Source organism: Glycine soja, chromosome 8, assembly GCF_004193775.1.
Source record: "Glycine soja cultivar W05 chromosome 8, ASM419377v2, whole genome shotgun sequence".
Lineage (NCBI taxonomy): Eukaryota > Viridiplantae > Streptophyta > Magnoliopsida > Fabales > Fabaceae > Glycine > Glycine soja.
The window spans coordinates 3,255,669-3,277,352 of NC_041009.1; the positions used below are offsets into that span (position 1 = coordinate 3,255,669).

At 30.4% G+C, this 21,684-nt stretch overlaps 3 protein-coding genes across 3 annotated transcripts; all 3 read left to right on the plus strand.

Annotated features, from left to right (window-relative positions):
• The first annotated feature begins 3,031 nt into the window (after positions 1–3,031).
• On the plus strand, positions 3,032–7,120 carry LOC114422696 (ethylene-responsive transcription factor CRF3-like). Its single transcript, XM_028389175.1, has 2 exons — positions 3,032–3,108; positions 6,453–7,120. The coding sequence occupies exon 2, from the start codon at positions 6,465–6,467 to the stop codon at positions 6,960–6,962; it is 498 nt and encodes a 165-aa protein (XP_028244976.1). The 5' UTR covers positions 3,032–3,108; positions 6,453–6,464; the 3' UTR covers positions 6,963–7,120.
• A 6,094-nt stretch (positions 7,121–13,214) lies between these two features.
• Positions 13,215–16,117, plus strand: LOC114424377 (lysM domain-containing GPI-anchored protein 3-like). The gene is made up of 5 exons (XM_028391220.1): positions 13,215–13,980; positions 14,967–15,081; positions 15,184–15,345; positions 15,478–15,509; positions 15,609–16,117. The coding sequence occupies exons 1-5, from the start codon at positions 13,314–13,316 to the stop codon at positions 15,821–15,823; spliced, it is 1,191 nt and encodes a 396-aa protein (XP_028247021.1). The 5' UTR covers positions 13,215–13,313; the 3' UTR covers positions 15,824–16,117.
• A 2,258-nt stretch (positions 16,118–18,375) lies between these two features.
• Positions 18,376–20,301, plus strand: LOC114421187 (zinc finger protein CONSTANS-LIKE 16-like). Its single transcript, XM_028387018.1, has 2 exons — positions 18,376–19,338; positions 19,753–20,301. The coding sequence occupies exons 1-2, from the start codon at positions 18,451–18,453 to the stop codon at positions 19,978–19,980; spliced, it is 1,116 nt and encodes a 371-aa protein (XP_028242819.1). The 5' UTR covers positions 18,376–18,450; the 3' UTR covers positions 19,981–20,301.
• Positions 20,302–21,684: the final 1,383 nt, after the last annotated feature.

Below are 21,684 nucleotides of genomic sequence, written 5' to 3' on the forward strand. Positions count from 1 at the left end.
GTATTTGTATGTAAAATTTATTTATTTTTCTCAATATACTATTAATTGTTGTACTTTGGTCTGCCATTTGATTATGCAAGGAAAGAAGGCAACATTAAAGTATCAAATAAAGGCACTAAAAAGCGACGTGCAGTAGAGATTACAGTTCCAAGCACGTGAATTTAAAGATCTTAGATGCATGCAGGAGATGGGGGAAGAGCTTGCTTATAAATTAATAATCAAAAGGGGGAGGAAGATCGAGTTTGACAAAAAAGGAGAGTGCAACTTCACAGGATATTAATTAAAGAATTTCGAAGTATTTTTTTTATTAATGCAGTTTTTGTGCCCAGCTGGTAACGATTAGATATCCAACTGTATGAATTTTATTAATTAAATAGACTATAATAATATAGCCAAGAAGTAGAATAATAATCAATAACTTCTTTAAAAAAAGATCTTTTTAAAGAAATCTTTTAACTCATTCTTATTCATCATAACTTACTGAATAGATTAACAAAGTGAAATATATCATATGTGATAGAATCAGTAAAAAAAAAGTGAGGCTTTCTAAGGTAATTAAAAACATTAAAAAGTTATATCTTTAATACATAAAATTCCAATGTTGAAAAGACAAAGTAACAATCAACAGCAATGAACAAAGCAGATAAAGAAAAGGTAAAAAGAGTAATGCATTTCAAGGGCATGGACAAGTACCCATGGAAGCCGACTAGAATAATTTTGAACCACCCTAAACCACTAGAGTAGTAGAGTTAATGCTTTGAAAAGTAATTTAGATAGCGTTTGAAGAATCCAAAACAAAATAAAAAAATTATTAGGGAAAAAAGTTAATTTTTTTATATTGGAAATCAAAACAAAAAATTGATTAATTATTAAAGACTAAAAAATTATTTAAGTCTTTTTAATTTGGTCAGTTTAACATATATGTTTCATGGACAATAGTAATTGAAAAAATATTTTTTAATTTTTAATAAATATAATGCATGATTATTTAAAATTCTTATATATTTAATAATCATGTATTATATTTATTAAAAATTTAAAATATGTTCTTTTCTTTATATTTAAGTCTTTTTAATTTCTCTTCAACATTACCTCTTAATGAAATTTCAAAGTCGTCACATTCAATATTTCCTGAACTCCTAAATTAAATCTCTTAAACTTCATTGACTTGGTTAATCAAAAACTTGGACTTTAGATTTGCAAAAACATAATTTTAATGTGAGCTACTGATTTTCTTGGAGTAGTCCACTCATATGTGTGTGGATGACTCACAATGACAAACATACTCATACTCCACGCAGTGGTAAAAATAAAGTAAAAGTTCAACTATCGAACCCAAATAATTAGTTATGTTTTTAAATAATTAATTTTGTAGAACTAACTAATTAAGGTTAAATTAAATGAATGATAGTTATTTACCAAAAAAATGAAAGATAATTGTGATCAATTACTCAATTTAGTAAATAAGAATAAAAAAATACTTCCTTTGTTCCTATTTGTAAGATCCAATTTATAATGTTTCTTATATTAATTATTTTTAGACTAGAAATATTCCTTATTAAAAGAAGAAAGAAAATGTATTAAAAAATTATTAGAAGAGATAGAAGTATTAATGACAATGATAATTTTAAAAAACTTATAAATCTAAGACAAATTTATTGTTATAAACTAAATTAATATTTTTTTAATCTTTATGAATTAGGTAATTGAGTCTTATATATAGGAATGAAAGGAGTAAATGAATTGATGTGAAACCAGGTATAATAAGACTATGTTTAACAAGACATTTTAATTAGTTTCTAGTTTTTTTATTAGCTAAAAATCTCGTTTGGTGATTCGGTAAACATTTTTTAATAGCTTTTTAGTAATTTCTAGCATTTTTTTAAAAGTTACTTGAAGTTGTATTTTTTAAAATGCTAGCTTTTAGCTTTTTATATTTTTTTCCACATTAATCCTGATATATTTATTCATCTTTTGTTATTTTTTTTTAAATAATTCATAATTTTATTATTTTTCTATCATTTTACACTTTTTCATCTATTTTAACAATTAGTTTTACCAAATATTTTTAATTTAATAACCTAACTTTTTAGTTTTTAGCTATTAGCTTTTATCATCCAACTACCAACTAATTTTTTAGTGATTAACTTTTTAACTAGTTTTATTAAACATAATCTAAGTAACCTAGGATTATGATTTCACACTTACCCAAATTTTCTCAAATTCTAATTCTAACAAAATCTCAAATAGTGTCAATTACCTATATTCCTAAATTCAATTATTAACCTTGATATTGGTTCAATTACCAACTAATTTTTTAGTGGTTAACTTTTTAACTAGTTTTACTGAACATATTTTTTTTTATTAGTTAAAGGATTAAGTTTAAAACAAAGGTCATCAATTAATTAACTCATTGTCAATTATCTAGCATTGGTGATTTCACTAAAATAAAAAAGGGATACAAGAGTATGATTACGTCACAATCCTTAGGAGAGAGAGTGAGAGTAACCGCTAATGATGATGTCAAAACTAGAAATTCCAGTAAAGAATATAGACATTTCAACAAAACTAGAAAATTCGTTCTACTATAAACGTTATAAGCACATAGTTCTATGGTAAAAAAAAATCCCCAAGACAAAACTAGTCACACTAAGAATATTTTCTTGCACCTTTTTATATTCTCTAGTATAAATTGTAAAACAGTTAGATATCATACCCAAAAACTTAGAGTTTCATACTTTTTTCTTCCATTTTCTTCCTTGAAGGTCAATTTTCCTTAGTGGGATCACCTAGATCTTGATTCCTTCTTTCATTGTCCAACCACAACCCATTTATCTCGATCTTCTCACTCTTTGGTAAGGTAACAAATCTCATCTTATTAATTTTTTTCTATGGTATCATTTTCAATACTAGTTTGTGTCTCAAATTCAAGATTTTTACTTATTTTAGGGGTTCTTCCTCTCTCTATAAAGCATAAGTCTATCCTTACACACTTCTTCATGTCACTTATTTTGCTTTATGCCTTAGGGTTTTTTGGTGCCATTGCTGTTTGTGTTTTTGGTGCTTCAACAACCACTCTGCCTTGGTCCTCGAATTACGAGGTGTGAGGTAAGTTTGTTTCTTGATTTTTGGATTTTAGTGTATGCTTAATCATTATTTATTTATTTATTTATTGTTTATGATTATCCATGAATTGCTTATTTATTTTATCTATTAAATTTTAATAAAATCATAACCTTCACCTTCAAACATGTCCTAAAGACATATCACAGGCTCCATTTTGTTAATTGTGTGGGAAAACCAAATAAATATGTGCAATTGTGGAGGGTGGATTGAGAAGTTGAAAATAAGATTTTGTCAAATTTTGTATACTAACAGTCAAAGGAATAGACACGTTCCAATGAGATCTGACAATGACAAGTTGGGAGAACACATTTGATGATGGAGGGGGAGGAGAGAGGAGAGAGTTGAGTTTTTTTTTTTTTTTTTTTTTTTTTTAATATTTTAAAAATTATATTACTATAATATCTTTGAGATGAAGTAAGTAAGGCAAAAGAGGTAACGGAGGTAACCGTAAGTAAGAATGCATGCATGTATTTAATGTTATTAAATGTAATATTTATATAAGCATTAAATAACATTGTTTAATATATTTATTTAAATATAATTTTTATTAAATATATTGTACTTGTTCAACATGATATTTATGAAATATATTTAATAATTAAATTTAATAAATATAAATATATTAATTTTCATATGATTATTAAATTTAATATATATGATATATTATAATTTAATATATGCCAATATTTTTAGAACGAAGTAAATGTAATTAATTTTTCAAAATTAATATACATGCAAAAGTAGTATTGAAACTAATTGTTTCTAAACAGAATACTCAAATGCAGAGCATATAAATATATCTATTTAAGATAGAAAAGTGTTGGGCGTGATGGAATTTAATTGAAGCTTGTCACTGAGGTGTTGAATGATATTTGATTCTATTGGTTTTATTCTTCTAAAATAAATAAAATTCACAGTTTTAATAAAACATAATGTTATCTTTATGCCGGTATTAATTTTTTTTTACCTTTTATCACCTGAAATATTTTGTTTTTTTTATGAATATTTGGAGACTAATAATTTATTGATAGATTTATTTTAATTTCTTTGTTTGTTCTCTTAAAAATAAAATACCCTAGTCAAGTGAGAGAGAGTAGATAAGGATGAATCAAGTGAACTTCAAGTGTGAGCAAAGGAGCTATCACATAAAATAGTTTTAAAATTATTAGAAATTTTTGTATATAAGAAATTTGCATTAGATGTGCTATGCAAGTAATCAACATGTGTTTTGTCTTTATAAATCTCTACAACATATATCATTATTTTACTATTTATATTTTTTTTTCATAAGCTTAACAAAACTTAAAAAAAGACCAAAATATTAATTAATCAAAATAAAATTCTAACAAGTCGTTGACCAAAAAAAAGATTAAAAAAAAATTTGATTAAATGAAAAAAATTAATCAATACATTCAACTTCATATAATAAAATAATAAATTAAAATACTAATTTTTCAAAAGTTACACATGTGTCATGTGAAAAGAACAGCTGACATCCAAGGTTAGCGTCAGATTATTAAGGTCATATTAGGGGTGATTTTTCATTTTTATTTAAAAAAATTTTAAAATCAAAATTATATTTTGTTAAGTTTTCGGTTTCAATTTATTTTGGTTTTTAGTTTTTAAAAATTTGTTGAAAATTAAAAATAGATAAAAGTAAGTCAAATATTCTATCTCATCTTACTCCATTACAAAATCATGAAATATAAAAAAATAGACTAAAAAATAATATAAAAAGAAGTAAGAAGTAGAACTAATGTTAAGGATTTAAAGAAGAAATATCATAAATTTATTAGATACTTCAACATATATACAATTAAAAGAAATATAAAAAAAGGAATGCTTACATGTGATTTCATAAGGATTAAAAAATAATGACAAAGGACTTAAAAAAAGACAGAATTAGAACTAATGATTTCAAAAGACAAACACTATTTGTTATTAGGTCCTATCACGCATTTAGTGACTCCGAACCAGCAAAAAAACTCACTAGAATAGCATGTAAGGCTAGGAGTACATAATATTTAAAAATCACAAAATTAAAAAAAGGTGTTGTTTTATTTGTCACGAAATTAAATAGGAGTTGAAATCACAACCACGACCAAGATTCAAATTAAGTCCTAATTCAAAGCATGAAAATAAAAACAAAAAGAAAAATATGAGAACAAGGTACACGGATAATAGAGACGGTGAAGCCAAAAGAAAATAGAGCATTGAAAATAAAAAAAACAAAAATAGCATACCAGAAATACCAAACAATTCCAACGACAGGTTCCGTTGACGAGGCCATGAACCAGTGCGACGGTGACAGCGGTGGCCACAGCGCGATGACGACAAGGGTTTACGCAAGGAGATCAAAAGCAACGCGAATGAGGGACTGATGACTAGGCTGAGGTCGTTTTATTTTGGGAAAAATTTTAATTTTCGATGCATATATATTTCGTTGGAAATATTTAAATTTCCAACAAAACTAAATTCGTCAGTAAAATATCCATGTGATAATTTAAATTTTGTGACAGAATATATATATATCCATCGAAAATTCAATATTTTCTGACGGAATATGTTCCATCAAAAATATTCTGGTGGTAATTTTAATATTTCTGACGATTATTTTTCATGAAAAATATTCCATGCGTCATAACATTTTTTCTTGTAATGCTTATTAAAAGAAGGAAAGTTAAACAATTTACGGAACCAGGGTTTTCTGCCGTTGAATTTTCAAGTGTATGAATCCCAACCATTCACATTAAGTTATAAAATGAAATATAAGTTAAAAAATTCTTGACCTTCGATTTGAAACTGTGACTCTACATTTTTTTTAACGTGATTTTATCCCATTCTTCCATTCATATATATAGATAAATAGAGAGAGTTCTTGATATGATCATTACATTGATGTAGCCTCTAAATCATGCCTTTCTTTTCAGCCCCTTCTCACATCTCTTTTTTAAATTATGTTCATTGTTCATTCTTTGCGTCTACATGCAACTTTGATTTCTTCGTAAAAAATACAGACTACCTTTATTTATAATACTGTTCAGTAATGAAAATTAATATTATACTTGCACAGACCTTTAGTATTGACTTAAATTTGTGAGTGATATACAAAACCAATCTTGATTGTGTATAGATGGTTGTATGTAAGGCTAAGATTTCTTATTCACAGTTTTTTCCTGATAAACTCTCCACGTGAGGTGAGATTTTTGTATTTTGCTCGACGTTAAAATAAAAATCTTTGATTTTTTATTTATTGTTGTATTTTATCCATTTGTGATTTTGTTCCTTGATGCTTGTTTTTTTATACTTGATCAAAATTTAAGTAGATCAAAACTCAAATGGCAAGCTCACAAAGACAATCTGCGACAAAACAAGGATCGCCGTCGTCTCAGAAGGGAAATGAAAAGGCAACATCATTTGGTGAGTGCTCTTGGAAGACACTCCGAATAACATATACCGACCCAGATGCTACAGATTCTTCTAGTGACGAAGAAAATGACAAAGTATCAAATGGTGGTCCCAAAAGACGATTCATAGACATAACGAATCCAAATTGGAAGGATCCAAACTGCAAACTTTCCATCAGAAAAGGAAAACGCATATGTTCCAGCAAGTATCTAGGTGTTAGACGTCGACCATGGGGGAAATATGCAGCAGAGATTCGTGACCCGCGTCAAAAGAATTGTCGTAAGCGCTTGTGGCTTGGTTCATATGATACTGAGATAGAGGCTGCAATGACTTTTAATGTAAAAAGGCAAGAGTTTGAGAGAGAAATGGCTCTAGAAAGAGGAGATAATGCATCAGTGCATTCGGAGGGTACTGCCAAAGAAGATTAATTAGCCTCATGATCCATCTTAAACATCTTAATTTATGCATCTGCTATTAGCTAGCTAGTAGAGTTTTACTAGTTTATTGTATGTCTGCACTTTCAAATAATTTTATTATTGTAGCATTTGAGATTGGACAAGTTGGTAGAAGGGCATAGTTTCTCTCATTCCTTATTCTTCTTCCTTATCTTTACTTATGAAATTTAATTGCACGCTCTAGAAAGTAGAAACCACGCATACCAAAGGAAAACTATCATTTTGTTTTCTTCGCAACTGCCAATGAAATGAATGTAAAATAAAAGAAAAATAAATAATAAAGACTAAAGAGATCACTTCATATTAACAAGAGGAAAAAATGTACGTTAATATTCTTCTGATGTAGTAATTTTGTATAAATGAAGCGAATCGAGAATAAATCTTCCGAAGTATTTTCATTAATGCCGTTTTTTTGCCTAGCTGGTAACGATGGAGTATAAGATCAATATCCAACGGTATGAATTTCAATAATTAAATAGAATGTTTATAATAAGATAGCTAAGAAATGGGATAATAATCAATAACTTTCTTTGTATTGTTATGGTTTTTAAAAGAAATCTTTAACTCATTTTTATTCATTCCTTTTTGGATAAATAATAACAAAATGAAATATATCATATGATTGAATCAGTAAAAGAAAGCTTTATAAGGTGAAAAACATTGAAAATTATATTTTTAATACGTAAAAAATCCAATATTGAAAAAATAAGTGATTTTCTTTACTAGCGTGTAAAGAAAAAAGACGAATGCATTTCAATTGCATGGGCAATTACTCATATATGCACGCACGGAAGCCAACTGGTGTGTGAATCAGTAAATGGGATTGTTATTTTTTAGCATTAGTTACACTGATTTTATTACACTTGATATTCCTCTATTTTAGAATATTACTTTTAGTTCCCTCTCCCGAACACTGTTTGAGTTATTTAAAAAAAGAAAAAAAGAAAAAAAGAAAGAAAATATAATATATGATAATCCAAAATTTTCCCTCCAATTTAACATTGCTGATTAGGGTTGGGGCCTTGGGGTAACATCTCCTTTTTGGGCTACTTCCTCCACTCCGACGTCAACAAGCTCCAAGTCTGTTAGTTCATCTACAACTTCAACGTTACTGCCGAGAATCCCTTCGAGCTCGTCCCCAGCGATAAGCTTCAAGTTACTATCGCCGCCGCGACGTTAAAGAAGAAGAGAGGGTCGTGCGAGAATGGGTTAAAGATGAGGAGGTTGAACTTGGATTCTGCCAGAAGGGTTTGAGATCATAGTCCGGTTGGTAAAGGGAGAAGTGGTTTTGCCAATTCAAGCTCTAGTAAACTTAAGGCGAAAAATCTAACCCCACTTCGCGTAAGTGTGATGCTGTTCCCTTCTGCCATTTTTGTCATTTTTTAATGATAAACTTAAATGTACGGGATGCTTGGAGGGAGGTAATGAAAATGGAGTAGAAAGATTATTTTCTTTGTTAGGAAGAAAGAAGATACGAAATTTTATTTCTGAAAAAATAAATTTAATACAAATTAATAAAAGGGAACAATATAATTCATAGCCTGTTCTGCTTCTCTCAACAACATTGTTGGATAGTCTGAACTATGTAAATACCAATTATCCTTAGTTTTGGAATGTGTTTCAATTTTGTTTTATTTTTTGTTGTTGGTGTAGTTGTTAAGTAGTAGATGATTAATTTGAGTTGAATTTTTTGTAAATACCAATTATCTTTAGTTTCATAAGAAATTGATGAGCTTGCATGCAACTTGATTCCTTATATTAAGTTCCTGAAGTCCCAATGTTATCATCAACGAGAGATATAGGAAAACATTTGAAGTTCAATAGTCAAAAACTGTCTAGATCTGAGTAAGATTGTTGAAGTGTTGCTAATGCATGGAGTATAGAAAGCTTCAACAGAATTTTTTTTCTCTTATCCTTATTTGGATCTATTTTTTTTCACAACAGCCAGTTTTTTTATTTTTAAACCCATTGTTATAAGGAGGAAGAAGGGGGTATTTTAGGGGAAAAATAGTTAAAAGTCATGTGCTGATTTGTTTCTGTCAAACATTCAACCGGTGCTAGTATGGGAGGGGGGGCAAGTGCAACCATTGGTGAAAATTTAAGGGATGTTTTGTAGGGATAAAAAATAAAGGAGTGTTAGATGTAATAAGTGCATATCTTAAGAATTTACTCAATTTTTTTATCATATTATTTACAGTTTTTTATTTTATTTTATTTTTTATATATGTCATATTTTACAACACAGAACAATTAGTAGATGATATATCACATAATAAACTTTTAGCGTAGTCTCTCTAGCTCACTGGTGTAGAATTAAAAGAAACTAAATTAAAATCCATATTTACAATTTTTTTAGGTGTTGAACAAAATTAATATATACAGATTGAGGAAGTTGCTTAGGTACACCAAAATCTACTATTGGTTTCTGTATCTTCATTGGTCAATCTTGAATTAGCTAGTATCTTAATAGAAGAAGAAAAAAATCGTTGTATCATACTTTTCAGCTGAAATTGAGTTATTTTTTTATAGGCATTCAGCTAAAATTGAGTATAGAGGTTTAGCCACAGTTCCTAGTGAGGTCACTTGGATCTCCAACTTTGAAAAAGGCTTACATTTCACCCCTCCATAAGCTATTGTTCTATGCAGAAATCAAGTTTGATTCGCATTGTCTCTAACCCCACATTTCAAGAATGAGCAAAATAAATAGACATTGATTGTCAGTTTGTCACTTTTTGTTTATGAAGATCAGAAGAGTTCATTGGAGTTTTCTCGAGCTCATCCATGTTAAGACTTATAAACATATCTAGTTTATCTACTAACTAAACCACTCTCCTGAACTCAATTCAATTCAAGAGTATTAGAGAATATTTCAGAAGTTTGAGTTAATTAGTTACTAAATCAGTATTACTTGTCTTGGATCCGTTAGTTGCTCATGTACGTATATCAGCAGATAGATCGACATGCCCATTGTGTACAATTAAGTCATTCTCTTAGCCTTCGAAAAGCATTTTAAATTGACTTTTTTTAAACAAATATTAAAACATCCTTTTTAATTTTGTCCTATAATAAATAATATTATTTCGAAAGACTTAAATAGTATATTAAATTAAGAGAGAAAATAATAATATTTTAGTAGAATTATTCACTAATAAATGCTAATTATCTTAGAATACTTGATTTCTTAGTTTGTTTGAAAAACTTAAACGACGAAAAAAATACAAGTAAATGACTATTAAAACATATCTTTAACGATATTCTATTTTCTCTCTCATTTTTTTTACTTCTTGAAAATATAAATAGAATCTAATATTAAAAGTTGTTATGAGCTTCATCAAACCATATCATTTATACAAATATATAAACAATCAATGTTTGATTTTTATTTTAAGTCATCAGCACTAGTGACTCTTAATGTAAAAGACGACCAATGCTACACCATAGCTAATAACTAACAACTAATTAATTGATAAAAAAATTCGGAACATTTATTGAAGCATAATCAATGATTCAATATACGTCCACCATTTTTAAATATAAGATTATTTTTTAGTTCTATTTATTGTTTTTATAAGACTCTTTTTGAATTATCTTTTGCATTAATTATTTTTTACTTAAATATCTTTTATTACTTTACTTTGAATATTATATATTTAAGCATCATTACTTTTTGGACATAACTTTAAAATAAGTCACGCTAACAAATTTTATATATTTTTTATTTTGATTTTTAATTTAATATTTTATTAAAAGACCATTTTATCTTTAATCTTCTTAATTCAATCCCTAATTTCCAAAATATGTATGCTAGCCTGGTAACCGTGTAACTCTGAATGCCTTCGACTCTCACGGTCTCCTAGTCACGGCTGGATTCACCATGTCGCTTCCGCATTGTGTCTCTTTCTCGCCACCATCCAGTGGCGAAAATGGGAGAAAAAAAGGCAATTATTGCTTTGTATCTATGTATGGGTGTTTGATTGAACGACGCATACATTACAACTCTTTGATTGACGGTTTCGATTTGAATAATCGAGTGGTTTGCTGGCTTAAATATGATTGGACTTTTGATAAAGTATATTTTTGAATGATGTTTATGGGTATTTGCAGATTTTAACTTTTGAAATCACTGAAGGAGAAAATGCAATTTAAGTAGCTTATCTTTAAGCTTATTAGAATTACATATATTGTGATTTATCTGCAACCTCCTCATCAACCACCTGAACTGAGCCCAGGTTGCTTAAGGCTTGGTTGATTGTGTTATGAACTTTCTTTTTTTTTAAATACTATTCTGTAAAATAGTTTTGAAGAACTGTTTGCTTGGTAAGTATCAATTTGAATACAATTTTGGAGGTGAAAAATAAAAATAAAATTGCTTGGTAAATTTATTTTGAGAATATGTTTTGAAACAGGATTGAAAACAAAATTAATCACTACTACAAAAGCCAAAGTGAAAATAGAAACAGCATGTAACTATTTGTGTTCTTCAGTTTTAAAATCAATTTGATTAGAAATAGTTTTGAAAATTAACTTTTACAAGGAAGTTACTCATATAATTAATCACCGCGCAGTGAAAGGTGGCGAGGTAAGAGCCATGGTGCGGAAGCTGCACCCTGAATGCGTCGTGACTGTGAGAGGCAGTGAGAATCGAAGATTACACAGTGACAAGACTAGCATTCATATTTAAGAAATTAGGGATTGAATTAAGAAGATAAGGAATAGAGTAATTTTTTAATAAAATATAAAATATAAAATTTTCTATTAGGTCCTCAAATCTAAATTAAAAAAAAAAATTGATTGAATGATCTAACTATATAATCAACATGACATTATATAATTATACTATATAAAATACATATTAGTGTAACTTATTTTAAAGTCACACAAAATTAATGATTATATTTAAAAGATAAATTTATTTTTTATCAGGATTAAATAAAAAAACTAATAAATATTAATTAATTAGATGTGAAAATAATTAAATGAAAAAGAAGAAATTATGAATCCTAATTTTAACAAAATAATATAAATTATTAACAAATTTAATACTATTAAATATATTAACTAATTTTCTTAAAAATATAAATTGGTTAAAAGTATTTTATATTTAGTAACATAGTCATTTGTTGGATAAGAGAGAGAGCGGTAGGTTCTACTTCTAATTCAATATAGGTATATCTAGACAAAATAAAGATTTTGGGTATCATTAAGACCAAGAAATATGCACGTTGTTACATTTTACTCTTTCTATTTTTGAATCTACTCCATTTAAAAAAAAAAAGATTTGTATCTGCTCTGAGTTAATTTTCTATTATTATTCCTGCCAATTTTTTTCTTTTATTATTAGGATCGAAACTTCAACATGACAAGGCTTAAAAGATTGTTTTTCCGATCTTGAGACTTGAGTAAATCGATCGTTTGGTAAGTAAGCCTGAATTCCCTTTCTGTTGTCCGAATATGATAATAGTGGAAAATCTGAAATCCACCAAGTTTTAACTCCTGATACTTCCATAAAAAAAAAACCTCCTGATACTGATAGTCCTGATGCCATTCCTTAATGCATTGCGTACATGTCTTGCTTTTATAGCCCAAATATTGATTAGTAGCACGTAATTAGTGCTGAAAATGTAAGTACCGAGAGGAATCGAATTATATATATATATATATATATATATATATATATATATATATATATATATATTATTCAATCGTTTAATTAAGTAACTTTATCTCAAAATTCATCATTACATTAAAAATTTCTTTCAGGTAGATTATATTTACAAATTTTAATTTCTATTGATCTAAAATTATTTAATTCTTTAAGCATGCACATCAAAATTAATTAATATAGTATCTATTTTCAAAATACATGTAAATATAAAACATTTGATTGATTTTTAATTTTGATAGGATTAAACGCAAACAAACGTGCTAATACGTACAACTAGAATTTATATATCAACATGGATTGATAAAGTAATTTTTACATATAAATAAATTTAATTTTCAAGTACTATTAGTGCATAAATTTTTTTACACCATAAACAATATGTTAAATATAATTTTTAAAATGATTATTATAAATGTATATATTGTTAAATAAAAAGATAAGAGTGTAAAATATAAAAATAAAAAAGCATTTTAATTGAATTTATGTATATATTAATGGTCGCGTGAACCATGCACTCACCTAACAGTTTCGGATTCAATTAATTGAGACTTGATCTAGAATGGAAGGAGTAGTGATCTAAAATTATATATCTTATATTTCTTCTTTCCTGGCTAGTTGTGCATTAATCAATCCAAACCAGAAAAGAGTTAGGTTCCAAAATGAGAAACTATATGCAGTTTCTTAATCCTCAGATCTTGTGCTTCCTATTTTTCAGTGCTCTATTATTATGTCTAGTTGAAACAAAGTCCACCATTGAACCATGCAATTCCTCAAACTCGTGCCCCTCTCTTCTCTCTTATCTCTTGCCATGGGACTCCAAGCTCTCCGAAATCGCCACTCGCTTCAATGTAAACTTTTTTGATATCTTGGCCTCAAACTCTCTCTTCCCCATAACACCATCAAGTGCACACCAAATCCTTAGTGCCAAATCACAAGTGAAAATACCAATCTCATGTTCTTGTGTGGATGGCATCCGAAGGTCCATGTCAACCATTTACACTGTTCATGCAGCTGATACACTTGCTTCCATATCAGAAGGCTATGGTGGATTGGTTAGTGCTGAACAAATCAAGATTGTGAACGCCATCAATGCCACCAACCCTTTGACATATAGAGGCACCCTTGTTATTCCACTGCCATGCACGTGTTTTGACAATGTGAATAATGGGGGAAATGCTATTTATATGTCATATGTGGTGCAGAGAAGGGAGAGCCTGGGGAGCATAGCAACCAAGTTTGGTACAACTGTTTCGGACTTGGAAACTGTAAATGGCTTTGGGGAAGCTACGGTAGATCCAGGAGACATTCTATCTATTCCCATTGCAGGTTGGTTGGTATATATCAATATCACTCCAGTTGTTATTAGTACGTCTTCTACACATGTACATTCTATTTTGTATTTTTAGAAAAAAGTTTTCAGGACCACTCTCACGTGCTTTCAAATTTATTGAAAATTATTAATTTTGGTATGTCATATTTATTATTAATGATTTTATTTCTTAATTTAAATATGAGATTCACTAAAATTAATCATTTTTAACAAATTTTAACCAAATCACAAAGAGTATTGAAAAAACACTTTTAGAGAAAATATTATTTGCATTCTTTTATTTTTTATCACTCATTTCATTTCAAAATAAGTGTTATATTTAAAAAAAATATTCAAAATAAATGTTGGATTTAAATTTTTAATATAATATTATTTTTTATATTAATATTTCTAATAAATTATACTTATTTTGAGATAGATAAAGTATTAGTTAAAATTTATTAAAAAAAATTAAAACGTACTTGATTTTTTCTCTTCAATAATAATAAGGAAAATGTAAAAAAATGTTATGTAAATATAACACTTTTTATATAATTGAAGATGAAAATAAATCACACACGAGTAAGTACAAACTTTTCACTGGCTACTACTTCAGAGTTCAGAAACAGAGAAAGAGACAAGAAAGAAAGAAATAAATCCCTGAAAAAAAAATTGTTAGTGCGGACAAACTGCTCTATTAAATTTGGATGTGGGTTAGTCCATATGTTACAGCCTCAACTTTTTTTATCCAAGCAGTAAATATGGATAATAAATCGTGTAAAACATAAATAACAACTAATAATACGAAGAAAATAAGGGAAATTCCGTGAAGTGTGTTAATTTGTTATCTCTCTTTTATTTATGTTAGCTTCTTTTCAATAAAGGTCCATATAGGGCTTTCCCTGCTAATAATATTATTTTCATAAGATAAAATGATTGGTCAGATACATAATTAATTACTGCATTGACATAATATTCTGTAGAATTGTACCGTCCTTTGCAGCATGTTCATCAGCAACCTTGAATTGGTACGATGAGAGTATGATAGTCCCAAATGGCTCATATACATTAACTGCCACCAACTGCATCAAATGCACTTGTGAACCAACGGATATCACGTAAGATACTTACATAGTTACATCTGCATGCAAATTCAAATTTGACTTTTAACTACAAAATTTAAGTCTAAATATGATTGCTTGCTCTCATAATTTAACCAGGTTGCAATGTGTTCCTTCTGGACTAGACGTCCCCTGCTATAATTTACGTTGCAAAGGATCCAATCTTATTATTGGTGATCAATGTGTGGATCTTTCACAAACAGCTTGCAATGTGAGCCAATGTGTTTACCGTGGCCATAGGGGTGGCAAAATTCTGAGTAGGTAAGCAAATTGAATGTTCATAATAACAGAATCTGGGACCACAAAGAGCAATGGTAATTTGAAAAAACAAAAAGAAAAAAGATTTCTGTTAAACTTTCTTTGAGGAGCTTTTTAACACAAGTTTTTTTGCAGTATGAAGAAATCTTCTTACCTCGAGTGCCCGGGTAATTACTAGTTAACAATATTATCTCTATTATTCTATAGCCAGAGATGCAGAAGTTTCAGATCACTGATTTCTAATATTTTTTTTTTCTCTATTGTAGATAGTTTGTGTCATAGCGGACCATCATGTTGGCCTTCCTCATCACCATATCCTGAAGACCCATTTGGTATGTCTCCAAAGCCATCCCCCTCCTTGCCACTACCAGTTTCTAAGGCTGCTCTGAGGACTCTTGCCTCCAGTGGAAGGCTTGGTCCATTTTTATTCAATGTGCTGCAATTATTCTTGTTAAAATTTATCATTTATTTTCTGATTTGAATAAGCATATCTAGTCGATAATAACCCATATCTTTTATTCAATTCTACCTTAACCCTTCTTCCCTCAAAGAAAAGAAAGATTTCAATTTGGTGCTTTTTGGTGTACAAAGCCATTGTTTTTTTTTTTTCTCTATTGTAAACTTTGTTGCTTTGGTTGTTTAGTTTGTTGCTATTTACATGCTTTGCTTATAGTGGAATTTCTTTATTGGTCTTGTGGACCTGTAGTTTATAAGGGTTTGCATGTAAAAATATTGAAATTTCTTGTTGTAAACCGTGTTATTTATTTTTCTATTATATATATGTTTTGTTACTCCTCAAAAGTTCTTGCAAATGGAGGAATTTATCCGCTGTCATTATCACTGTCCCTAGTTAGAAGCTACATATCATAGGTAAAAATTCTAAAGATATCTTTTGCAAATTTGTACTTATTCAAATTAATCTTTAGGAGGTAAGAAGCATAAAATTATTTAGAAAATTTGTTCTTAAATCCGTGAAGTTCTTACAATTGTTATTGGAAATTTGGAACACCTTCATAAATAACTTTGTTTACTAGATGCTAAACAATACTCCATTCCAAATTTTGTTTAAAGGATTACTCTACATTCTTTTTTAGGTTTCCTTTCTATAAAATGTCTAGATGACAAGATTAGTAGTAGTTCTGGTCATGTATTGGAAATCAAGTAAAAGAAACTTCCAAGCCAACAATGCTGATATTGATAAAATACGTTGAGAAAAAAAATCTGACAGGGAGAAGCAATTATAAACAAAACGTTATCATCTGAGTGATAGCTATTTTGACCAATTGGCAGCATCATGTTTTGGCAAGAGCACCTTTCCTCCTATTCTGGCAACAATATCTGATCGATCAGTTGCATTCATGTTGACGTTGAATGAAAACAGGTGTCAATAAATGACTTTCTACTATGATTCCAATCAATTATGAAGATTTTAAAATACCGCAATCAGATTGATATTAACATTGTACTAAGATTCCTCAGACAGTATTTTAGGCTTTTATCCACATGCCACGCGTTATTGTATGGTAGAACATATAGTTTGTTCTGTTTATGCCTTTGTCCCCCACTTTCCCCTGTTAATTTACATGATAAGATAGACTATAGGTAGCTCCTTGAATGTGAATGTCTAAATGTGCTTAATGGAAATTCGAACCTTGATTTGTCAATACGTTAAAACTAGTCCATTCTATTATACTAAACTTTTATTGGTTGTAATTTATTGTTTTAGTATAAAAGAAAACTTTACTGGCCCAAAAAATATATAAAATTTTATGGTGAACTATTCTTTGGACTGATTCCTAAAATGTCGACACTCGGGGTTCAAGTCTATCTGTTACATCAAAATTGCCCTTTCATGCGTGGAAATCCTAGTTAAGCAGTTAACTTAGTAGATACTGCTTCGTAAAATTAACAATATGATTGAACTAACTGTCCTTTACATTTGAACCCATTGGTAGGCAATATACATTAATTTTCCTTTTCTACCCATAAGACCAATGTTTACATATCACGTACGAAAAGAAAATGATTACAACACGACAAGCTAAAATTAATGGTTTAGATTTTTCACAAACAGAAGTAACGAGCTCTAAAACTGAAAGTTAGTATGAAAATTAGTTAACCAGAAGCATACATAAATTATTCAGGCACCACTCAGCTTCTAATGGTTGAAAATGCACTATGACAAAAACAAGAGATGGGTAGAGAAGGCAACCGCTGGTGAAGTGAAAGCAACCTCAAGGTGGGGACCACAAATTGGAAATTTAATGTTCTACCTGGAATTATTGAATTATAAAAGCAACACTACAAAAGGGTCACACTCAAATTTTAATACACAACCCACACTAACCCCAGCAGGGAAGTAGACCCAAAACCAAATGGGTCCATGAGAAATCCCATAATCAGAAAGGCAACCAATGGGGATTCAGAGAACAAGATGAACATCAAATCCTCCATCCAATAAAGTATAAACACTGGGATGAAGTTAAATGGTAGGTCCCCAAAAACCCCCACAAGGAAATTGCCAAAAGTGCATGGGCACTGAGCAGAGAGGGGGGAGAGAGAAGGCACCCTATTTAGTAAGAGAAAGTACTTCCTAACTAGTATGGTTAATAAATAATTATTTCTCTTAATTATGTATTAAAAGGGTTCAATGTTCAAGTTTATATGTATGCAAGAATGTAATATGTTAAAGGCAAATGATAATTAGTGACTATTAATTAAGAAGTTAAAAGAATTTTTTTATTAGGATAGTAAAATTTATTGTTCATGATTTTTTAATATTTTTTTATAATTTTTATAATAAATATTTTCATCTTTTAATTTCTTAATTAATATCCTAAATTTAGTGTTTAACAAATCCTATGTGAAAAGACTAGTGTTTCACTCTCTCAATTCTGAAACAAAGATACCCTAAACAAAACAAAAAAATCGAAAGCAAGACAGACCCCACAGTACCATGCCACACCACGCTGTCAATTAAGTCTCAACACACACTAATAACAATAATTGAACCATTTGGCTATGTGATTCTAAGCAAATAAATAAATGGGGAGTACCTCAATATTCCATTGTTACTAGCATTTCACACTTAACAAAGGTTTGTAAGATATGAGAGACATGAAAGACGCAGGTGCCCTGGGAGGCAAGACAGCACGAGCCTGCGATAGCTGCGTAAGCAGAAGGGCAAGGTGGTTCTGTGCAGCAGATGATGCTTTCCTCTGCCATGCTTGCGACACTTTGGTTCATTCCGCGAACCAGTTAGCAAGCAGACACGAAAGGGTTCGGCTTCAAACTGCATCCTCTAAGGCAACCACAACCACTACGCACGCATGGCACAGTGGATTCACACGCAAGGCAAGAACCCCGCGTCACAACAACAGCAAGCACTTTGCGCTGCAACAGCGTCTCAAAGACGAAGTTCTCTTCAACAACACTAGTGTTCTTCCCCTCGTGCCGGAGCTCGGAGGGGAAGAACAAGAACCGGTGGTTGTGGACAACGATGAAACGGAGGAACAGATGCTGTGTCGCGTGCCCGTGTTCGACCCTTTTGATGTGAGAACCGATGACTTGGATAGCTTTTCTGACATGGATTTTTCTGAATTTGCTGCTGATGTTGAAGGCCGGCTTGACAAAGAAGACGATGAAATAAGTGCGTATGTGGGAGGAGGAGAGGGAGTTCAAGGTGTATTGGCCAAGGTTAAGGGCGAAGAAGAAATTGATGGTGATGTAGCGTGTTATCTGGAGTCAGTTTTTGACATGATCAGTGATGATGCCTTTCATTGGAATAATATTGAGTCTGTGGTGTCAGATGCCCGGGAAGAGAAGGGGTGTGTGGTGCCATGTGATGGTGGGGTTAGTGAACAAGGAGGAATAAAGAGAGACATATTTTTGAGACTAAACTATGATGAGGTTATTACTGCTTGGTCTAGCCAAGGTTCTTCCCCATGGACAACTTCAAACCCACCTAAGTTCAACTCTGATTATGACTTCTCCTTGGTACTACTACTACTTAACTTTCCTTTTTCAATGGTTTTGTACATATTTAGATTAAAATTTGCAAATTTAAGTTTGCAAAAATAACCCTTCATTTTATTTCATTTCAAATTAAGTTTTGAGGCAAAATTGAAGCAAAACTCTTGGCTCATTTGATTGAACAGGATGTGTGAGTTGTTGTAAATTATTTAACACTTTGATTCTCACGGATAAAAAAAATTAAAATCCAACCCAACTGAAAACTAAACAAGAATCTTTTTCAATTTTACTTTTGTAGTAGACTTTGGGAGCCTCCCAACTGAAAATTAACCCAACATGCTCTTCATCTCTTTGAGTAATGCTAGATAGGATGCTGCGCATGCATGCACAATTGTATCTATCATCTATGATTGACATGTGAGTGTTTGTTATTTCCAGGGTTTGAGTGGTGTAGATGGAGAAGGAAGAAGCTTAAGGGGACACCTAGATGGTGGAAGAGAAGCAAGAGTGTCGAGGTATAGAGAGAAGAGAAGGACTCGTTTGTTTGCAAAGAAGATAAGATATGAAGTAAGGAAGTTGAACGCAGAGAAAAGGCCTAGAATGAAAGGTCGTTTTGTGAAGAGGACATGCTTTGTTGGAGCCAATGCTTTTCCTGCTTACCACTGATATCAATCATCAGTTAACGGATCCATCTTTGCTTTTTCTACAAATTTGGGTTAATACTTGGTTTGGCTATATGTATGTATATATAGCCTGCATTATATTAATACTAGTAAATAATATTACTGGGTCAGGTTAATTTTACTAGAATTGTTGCTTGGGATATTTCTGTCTATATATATCTCTAGCAGGTTTAGTAATTAGTACTAATTAATGATCATCTTTCTCGGCAGGTTTAAGCCTTTTGTAATCCAATTTTGGAAGCCTTTTCATTGTTTCTCATTAGAAATTCAATTGTTCAATGCTGATGCTGTTATTTGCTAGCCAGTTGATATTTTAGGCTGCTGATTAACATTGTTTAATGTCATCACAGGTTGAGATGACTGTTGGATTTTATATTTATCTGTTCGTGACTTCGGTTCCATATATATATATATGTGTGTGTGTGTGTGTTTTTACATGAAGAACAAAACAGCATGATGGGAAACAACATGAGGACCGGAGTTTGAAAGATGAATGAATCACAAATTAATTTGAACAAATATAATTTTCTCAACTTATATATATACTGCATGATGGGAATCTGAAATTCATCTCAGTTGTAATGGCTGGTTGGAATAGTTGTTAATGCAATTAATTAGATTTACAAATATATGGAAGCGTAGTTATGGAAAGGGGTAGCCACCCATACCTATATTAGGACAATAAATCCAGCTCCTGCATTACTCTAAAAAGTCGGCTTGGGTTCAAGTTAACTTTGTTAAGAATATGAAAGGTGGAGCACTAAATATACCAAAGAGAACATGTCTTTTGCACATTTTATGGTGGCTTTATTCTTGGTCGTTAAACTGCTTGAAAATATTATTGGTAGTTTTGGTGTTAGTGGTGGTTTAAAACTGTAAGAATGGATTTTAAAAAAACATAATCAGTTTTTTTTAAGGCAACATAATCAGTTTCCACTCAAACTAAACAGTCCTAAAATTCATCTTATTTTTCACTTATTGTTATCTACTTTATTTCTCTCTTCCCTCTTTATTCTCATGCACTAAATTTCTTTTAATTATTCTTACCAAACAGATATCAAATGTTTTTCCTAGAACAACCTCATATACTTGTGGTAAAATTAAATTTGGTATATCAAGGAGTACAGCAAGTTAAAGGGTCTCTTATGAAATTGTTATTAATTATTCCCTATTGAGTGGGTACACAAGTTTTGTAGGGTTATACGCTATCTTTTTAAGTTTGCATGTTTTGGCACTGGCACTGGCACAGGACAAACTCAAAATGGCATATGGGTCAGCACACAACATATAATCATCATGTCTCAATTTGTATTGCTATTGGTCCCTCTCAATCACTCACACACGATCCTTAACTTTTCTTTATGAATCACTTTCCTTTTTTTGGGTCCCTTTTCTGCTGCAATTAGCTTCCCGTTAATAGGAGTAGAGCCAGCCCGTGCTAGCTAGCTGCTCCTTCTCCTTTCACAACTTCAACTTGCACTTTTGAACATGCATGGGCCTTTCCTAATTGAGAGGAATGTGAAGGATTTTTTCCTCCCACTTCATATCATTGCTGATTCATACCTTTTCCTAATTGGCTCAAAGTTGTTTTTTTTTTTCTCTAGTCTCTAATTCAATTTGGCCAGCAATGCAGTGTGTTTGGCTTTCCTAACGTTCAAACCACCCTATCTCTTCTTAGTTACTTTTT